The 8277-nt window shown below is 43.3% G+C and overlaps 1 protein-coding gene across 3 annotated transcripts in view; it reads left to right on the forward strand.

Annotated features, from left to right (window-relative positions):
• epha4b (eph receptor A4b) overlaps positions 1-6687 on the forward strand; it is an 87145-nt gene extending 80458 nt beyond the window's left edge. Inside the window, exons 16-19 of one of the 3 annotated variants that reach the window (XM_047588620.1) lie at positions 761-910; positions 1072-1265; positions 1889-2026; positions 2248-6687. In XM_047588620.1, the coding sequence (XP_047444576.1) occupies positions 761-910; positions 1072-1265; positions 1889-2026; positions 2248-2347 (582 nt within the window). In that variant the 3' untranslated portion in view covers positions 2348-6687. Of the gene's footprint in view, positions 1-760; positions 911-1071; positions 1266-1885; positions 2027-2247 lie in introns of all 3 variants that reach the window. The other 2 variants (XM_047588619.1, XM_047588621.1) reach the window with 2 other exon arrangements.
• The last annotated feature ends 1590 nt before the right edge of the window (positions 6688-8277 follow it).

Consider the following 8277-nt stretch of genomic DNA (forward strand, 5'->3'; position numbering starts at 1 on the left):
GATGGGGAAGAGACAGAGAGAGGGGAGTGGATATCAAATAAGACGAAGATCCAGGGAGGCTCGAAGAAAGACAGAAAGAGAGAGAATGGGGAACGACAGGAGACAGATCCAGCGAGAGCAGTTAAGAGAAAAAAAAGAGGAGATGGGGTAGGGGTGGACAGGGGGTGGTGGAAACAAAAGTACAGTGTCGAGTGACTTGGCAGCTTTGTCTTTTATTTGACTTTGACCAAGTAGAGATGGGGAATGCTAGGTGGTGCAGAGGCAGCTGCCGCATGTTAAAGAGCTGAAGCGAGCCTATAGAGGTGTGATGTGTGTGTGTGTGCGTGTGTCAGTGTGAAAGAGAGAGGGCGGAGGTACCTTACCGTCTATTGTCTCTATACAGTGGGCCATATGGAATCCTTTTGATCCGTGCGTCAACAACAAAGGCAAGAAAAAAAAAAGAAAAGAAATAAAAACTGATGGCAAAGGAAAGACAAGTGCAAGAACAAACACGACAGCAGACTGTATTAGAAAGGAGCGCTTGTTTGTTAGGGTGCACAACCTCACCTGCTTTTTCTATTAAAGGTGGCAGTGCAGCAGGTTTATCCACATCCACTATTTCTTAATAGGTTTTGTCATTTCTGCTCCACTCTGATTTATTACAGCGCTTCGTCAGAAAACAACTAACACAACAGCATTTATGCTATTAAGAACACGGGGGCAAACGTTCAGGGCGCCAAATTCAGCGTACCACTAAATGTGTCTTGTGAACCATTTGCAGGGAGGGAAGATTCCCATCAGATGGACGGCTCCAGAGGCCATAGCCTACAGGAAGTTCACCTCAGCCAGTGATGTGTGGAGCTACGGTATTGTCATGTGGGAGGTGATTTCATACGGAGAGAGGCCCTACTGGGAGATGTCCAATCAGGATGTGAGTCACGAACACACCATGTCTCAGGCGTGAGCCACTGCAGATCACTTGTCCGCAACAAAATCTCGCGCATAGCTTCTTAAACATGAAACTGAATTTGCGCTGACATTTTCATTTGCCTTGTCTAGCGTTGATCGTGGAATCTCTTGTCTCTCTGGTAGGTGATCAAAGCAATAGACGAGGGCTACCGTCTTCCTGCCCCTATGGATTGTCCCGTGGTGTTGCACCAGCTCATGTTGGACTGCTGGGAGAAGGGGCGCAGCGACAGGCCAAAGTTTGGACAGATTGTCACGATCCTGGACAAGCTCATCAGAAACCCTGCCAGCCTCAGAGAGCTGGCCAACAGCTCAGTATGGTCAGTGGGAGAAAGTTACTAATTTAAACTGAACTTAACACATGTAGATTATAGGACGACACATCAATGCATCAATCCATTGGAACCTTTTCTAAACAAAGTAATATTTGCAAAGTGATCAAATGCAGTGTAGCCTCCTCGAATGCCCAGGTGTATTGTATGCATCTGCAGAATATCATTAGTTTTACATGACATGGATAGACGCACTATGTACAGACAGATGGACAGAGAAGGTGTATTCTACTGAGTCTGAGCATTAACAATCATAAACACACAGATAATTTAAACCAATATATAACAGGAAGCAAGCAAACAGGTCAAAGGGCTCCAAAAGTAAAACCCACTTGTGCCAAGGAGAAGGAGTAATATCATTAATCCTACTTAGCCACCATTGGCTAGGGTTAACGTTTAGTTTATGTTTTCCGTTATGCAAAATTAATATGATTCAGATCTAGCACCAAAAATTGTGTTAACTAATGAGTGTTGCACATTTTTTTGAATGTCAAGTCCAAGTAATACATGTGCCGAGGAGATAAAAATTCAGGACTAGTAAAATAAACGTATTTAGCCACTCTACTGGTCAAAACTTTATTGAGTTGTGAGTGTGCTTTACATCCCAGCAGGGAGGACCCGTCCACCCCAGAGTTCAGTGTGAGCACAGTGGATGAGTGGTTGCAGGCCATCAACATGGGCCAGTATAAGGAGAACTTTTCCAGTGCTGGATATGTCAGCTTGGACTCTATCCTCTACATCAGTGTCAGGTACAGACGGGTGGTGTCTCATCCATGTTAAATGAAACTCTCAAAAGGTCAAGATTGTCAGTAAGAGATGCATTACATTCCACTTTGGTGTCATTCCAAATTAAAGACAGGGATTTACACAAGTATCTCGGAGATGGAGATTAAGCGGATGCTTGACACTTCATCATCTTATCTAAAACGAGTTATCTTAACACTCGTGTTTATTTCTTTTTCCTGTGTAGTGAATTGGCGAAGATGGGAGTAAACCTGGCCGGCCACCAGAAGAAGATTTTGTCCAGCGCGCAGACCCTGCAGACCCAGGGCACGCACGTCCAAGTATAACAGTCTCCATACAAACACACAGTGAGCTAGACTCAAATGGGATACTCCTGTCCAAGAGTTTCCCCTCTCAAATGGAGTTGTAATGGATGATCTGTGTTTGGCCTCCATTGACTTTTGAGACACACTGAGATGGAGACAACACTGACGCTTGACTCCTTCACCTTCTCGCAGTTCACCCATTCTTCCCATCCTCGATGGGCACCACTGGCTTTAGCACTCAAGAGTCCCAAGCAACACAATCACCGTTAATGGAGCAACTGAGGCACATTCCCAACGATAAGGTCGCACCAGAGCTACCCAGACCATTTCACATCATATCCGCTCAACAAAAGAAGAAAAAAAAAGACTTTTAACAAAAGAAATGACAAAAAAATTTAGAATATAATTATCATCACTGTCTGTGAGGTGTACAGTCGGTTTCTACTGTCATTTTCGTTGGAGTTTTCACCTCGAAGAGTTTAAAAAGGGTCAGAAGATATGTATATGTGTAGATATGTGTTTATATGGGCCGTGTGTCCCACAACCGTAGAGCTGGACCTAACGTTTGTATCGGTGGTGAGGTTTATATTGCTCAACCTTAACAGGAGTTATTACCTAGTCCATGTCTGGCCCCTTCCATTTGCTCTCCGTATGCAGGAAGCCAATGAATGAGCCGAGATTTTGAATGACGTGAATGTGTGGGGAGAGGAGAAGAGAAAAACTGGACCTTTAGCGATAGAGAGGGATGTAGATTTTCCTAGCTTGTGTAGGATGAGCGTATGGTTTAAATAGCGCATTTGACCAGAGAAGGGCTTCCTCAGCGACTGCTCTCAGACACACTTCCATAGCAACTAGACCCAGTGCACGTTTGCTAGTCTATTTGCACGGTTCTTTGAAACTGAAAGCAAGGAAATGGCTAAAACTGCTTACAATGCAGTTAGCACAGACAAAATTTTACTCTTCCACTGTCTTTTTCAATCAGCTTTGTCCGTTATGGACATTTCATTGCAATGTCTTTGGGAACATCTCAGCCCAAAAGTTTGCCTTCCTGTGTTTCAGGTGTTTTAAGAAACTTAATGTGTTTTGTGTAGAGCAAAGGTGACGCAAAGGTCATGATAGAGTTGACACTGTTAAGAACGTATGACTTGTTTTTCCAGTGTTGTGTCATGTACAGTAACCTTGAAATGTTCATCTGGGCAACATACCACCATAACAACTGTAAGCTTTCCTTTCATCAAGTCCCATGCTTGGATGGTTACACAAGGCCAGTCATAATAATTACAGCGCTTTGTGTTTCCCAAATAGTCTGCTTGATGAAAAGGAGCATCAGAATGAACCCCCTTTTTCAGCAAGATGAAATATAAACAGTGTTGGTTTTCAGATGTGCCACCACAAGAGGGTAAATGTTACTTTAAAAAAAAAAAAAAGATACGTGTATTGTACTGCCTCACTTTCTTGTTTCTTGGTCATGCCAACCTATTTCGAGCATCCGTATTTTCAAACCAATATCCATAATGTAACTTTACCAAACGATGTTTACAGCAAGAAGCAAATAAATGTGTTGGTTTTTCCTTATCCGAGGAAAACTGCTGCTTATCACATGAAGTACACAAGCAGATTTGAAGGGACCCTCTAGTGTACACTGTATTAATGACACTGAACCTGCTCTAAGTGTATTCCCAAACCCAGTTTTAATATATGTGGTACTCTATAGGACCAACAGTGGCATAAAGTACAGTATATATGATTGTATCATAGTGTAAAATATGTACAGTGTTGATTTCCAATGTTAGAATGTTTGTAATGATAACGATGATGATGTACTTTTATTGTGATAAAGAGATTTCTGAAGTACTTGTTCAGGGGCGGTTCATACAGGAGGAAAGTGAAGGGAGGTGGTTCGTTGGTCTGAACAAAGGAATGTAGCATGGCGCAAGGCTTCAGCTTTGATTGACAGGTGACAGTGACTGCAGTTTCTAAAATAGCGTTAGAATGAGTAGAATGGACTTTCCTTATCGATGCACTGGCTTCATTTGCATATCCACCTTAGGCTGTAACAACATGCACTTTTTAACCCCGTTTCTGCAAACAACTTCTAAAAAAGCTTCTTCAGACGAAGGCGGTCGGAGGCACGGATTAAGAGAACTACTCAAGTGAGTTGCCAAAGGTCTCCAAGAGCAACAGAAAATGTCGCTAGATTTGTCACTATTTGCTTATTTGGAAAAAAAAGTCGCTAGAGGGGTCTAAATAAACGCTAAATACAGCGACAAAGTCATTAAATTGACTCAGTCACGAGCAAAGACTTGTCAGAATATACCATCATGTGAGGGATGAAAATGAGCTACTTTTATAAATATAATTAAAATATTATGTTTATAATTATATATACAATGATATTATATTATTGTATATATTAAAATGAAATTAGAATGCCAAGCTTTAAATAGGAATATATGATAGTAAAATGAAATTTAAACAAAATTGGTCAAGTTTAGAGGGATTGTCTGGGATCATTAAGTGGGCCACTCCAATTGATTTGGCGGGTCGGGTCTGGCCCAGGCTGTAGTCTGGGGACCCCTGCTCTAAAGCCTTCCCTTAGCTTGGTAATGGTATTTGTGCATGGCACACCAGTCAAGCTTTTCACGAGCTGCATGGACTACAAGGACTAGCATGAAAAGAGTTTGAAGGACACTGCTATGTCTTTTCCAAAACCAAAACCTGAGACAGTATGTGCCAATGCATTCTTAGGGGCTCTAATGTGAGCTGCAATAAGCTTTGTATGTGAGCATTATTCCCAAGGTCAACAATATGATTGCAATTACAATATAACTGTGTTAGTAGTTTCTGGCCTGGCAGGTTATGTTAAACCATCGATGGTATAGATGGACTATAGAAGCTAACATGAAGGTTTATTACCACAGGCCGTGGCTAGATGCTGACTCAGTCATTTTCTCCACAAGTCATTATCATGTCCTTAGCTAAATTCACTTCTTCTAACAGTGTGCTGTTGGTCTTTTTGAAAATTGCTCTATAATTAAATAGATAGGCCTCACAGAGCTCACTTCTGACTTCAGTGAGATGCACCCATCGCTCATCCCCAGCTCCTCCCTATTGTCCACATAAAGCCACTTCAGGCACAAACGAATTCCAAACTACAGGCTTCCAGTCACAGCAAACCACCAGGTGACGTCACATTTTTAGCTAATTAACACTTACAGTTATTGGACACGTCCCCCTGTTGCCATTGTAAACTGTATGTATTGCATAGCATATGCCATGCTATTAACTAGGGAGCTGTGCTCAGACTGCCAGCTGGGGCCGAGCCAAAGAGGGCAGCCGAGCATTTATAAGGCTTTTAATTTGTGTTTTTCTGCCCCATTTCTTCAGAATTGGTAAATAAATGGCAGGGTTAATATGCTGAGATGCTGAGAATTTACAGTCGAAGAATTGCGTTTCTTCTCGTCAAACCACTTAACTACTTTGTTACGTAAGCCACACATTAAAAAAAAAAATAATAATAATACAAATTTGTCAGAAATGGTTCATTCTACTCTTGCTAACTCTATGATTTCACTCTAGCGGACTACCCTTGACCGCTGGCCTTTTAGATGCCTTATTTACTGAGCTATTGTTCTTTTCTGTTGCCCTACAGAGGCGATATTAAGAGTAAAGTGTATATACAGGTAGTATTTATCTGTGTTCATCGGTGACCTCACATCAACACCCTGGTTTTGTAACAACCCAGAGGCCCCCTTCCAACAACAACGCCACTTTGATTCCTTTGAGCATAAGAAAGTCATTTCGTTATGAAAATATTATCATGAACCTTTAAGCTGATGGTCCGTAAAAGTTGATGAGGAAAATGACAGTTTAATTTATTTGCCAATTTGAATGGCTTGAAATTTGACATTTTTGGCCACACAATACTTGATGAGTGCAAAACGCCTCATTCAACTTCAAGGTTGGAACTACTTCACTTACTTCCTGGGAAATAATTGAAAATTGTGTAACACGATGTCCTAGCCAAACTTTTTGGTTTCAGCTCTCAAATCACGGGTTTCAGTCACTTTTCAGCCTGTTCAAGGTTAAGCTATGTGGCCAGGTTTGCTTGATCTCAATTACAATGTTTGTTTCCATTCGCCACCAGCTCCGTGTTGTAAATGTTCATGAGTGGTTCTCATTTGAGACTTTCAGCTCTCCGTCTCTCCCCGTCCTCCTCTTCTCTCTCTTTGTTTGGCCACCGTACCGATGCTTATTTGTCCCCATGCCAGTTTCCTCTGCGTGGCTTGTTGTAAAGGGTGTAGGCATTCTAATGTCTTTCATGTTGCTGTAATAAATATGCTAATATTTCTAATTTCTCACCTGAAGCCTGCGGTGTCTTTTTCTTTCACACATTTCTCCGCCTTTCTTTCTTATTTAAAAAGCAATTCAGCACAGGACGTCTTAGAGAAAACGTCTTCCCACGAAGGTGTCATGAAGCCCCCTCCAATTTTTTTTTTGCTGCGTAACCGTAAGCCTGAAGGTATCAAATTTTGTTTTGGCGAGCATCTAACCAGTCTTGCATAAAATCAGTGCATGGGTAGTCCCATTTGTCCCTTGCTCGGCTCTGATGGTGATAGCAGTGGTAGTAGCAGCAGAAACTACCGCCATAACATTCTTGAATGGCGAAATATAGCGGCCGTGCAACCACATCTTCATTATCATAGTGTGTGTGCGTGTGTCCCTTGCTGAGAGATAATTCAGTCTCAGGGGAGGGGGAAGGTCAGCGACTCCTGGCCTTGGTTAACCCCTTAATGCACTGGCCCAGTTGCTGTCACTCTATGTTACTGCCATTACACCTCATTTAGCCCATCATATTAGGCTCCATATTCCCCTATCGCTCACTCCCCGCGTCTCACCCACACACACACACACACACACACACACACACACACACACACACACACACACACACACACACACACACACACACACACACACAGAAGGCTTGACAAAAAAAAAAAAAAAATGCAAGGCCTGTTCTCCATTTCCCCAGTATCTATCTCCTCCCACTGCCCCCCTCTTAATCTCTCTCCTGGCCTCGTGCATCCCCATTTTTTTCCTCTCCTTTCCAATCCATCCTGTGCAGACAGACAGACGGACAGACAGAGCGGTCGGGGCTCGTTCTCTGACCTCGACTTGCCATTATCTCCCTCTCCTCATAGCTTTTTAATTTCCCACACCGCCATCCATCTTCCCATCCGCCCTTCCATCCAAAACTTTTCCCCGTGCATGCAAGTCCTCCCCTCGCCTCCGTCTGTCCCGCAGCTATCACCGCCGCGCTCGCTTCTCGCTTCTCACCGCCAAACACCGGTCCAGAACTTTGGGCTTTTGTCTCCGGGTGCCTCTACGGGCTGAATGTCATCTCGCGTATCTGCTCAGGCTAACAGAGGCTGCCGGGAGCCAAGGCGATTGATTCATCATGCAGCTGCTATTGATATCATGTGAAAAGGTCAGAAGTCTCCATGGAGAACACTTAAAAAGGCCATTGGTGACTGATGAGGCTGTCATGTTTGGATCACGGACATGCACAAGCACTCTCTCATTCTTCATCTAAGCCTTTCTTCCTGTTCCTCTGCTCTCTCCGTCTCTCTCTGTGACACACACACACACTCTTCTGGGAATGATAATTGGGCCCGTCTGTCATGCTGTCAGGTGTTGGCTTGAGTGTCCCCTCATGTGCAACAGCAGACATTAAAATAACACAGGAGACCAAACAACATAGATCCACCATGACCTCCGCGGGGTCGGCCATACGTGCTTCTACGTATATGAGTGTTTGAGACCAATACCAACGCTAATGCGTGGGCTAGCGATGTCGGTATCAAAGAGCTTCTCAGACAGATAAAAATCGGAACCAGAGGAGAGATTTCACCAGTCACTGGCTAAATTTGCTGGAGTTCCTGCTTTGT

The sequence above is a fragment of the Mugil cephalus genome, chromosome 7 (assembly GCF_022458985.1).
Source record: "Mugil cephalus isolate CIBA_MC_2020 chromosome 7, CIBA_Mcephalus_1.1, whole genome shotgun sequence".
Lineage (NCBI taxonomy): Eukaryota > Metazoa > Chordata > Actinopteri > Mugiliformes > Mugilidae > Mugil > Mugil cephalus.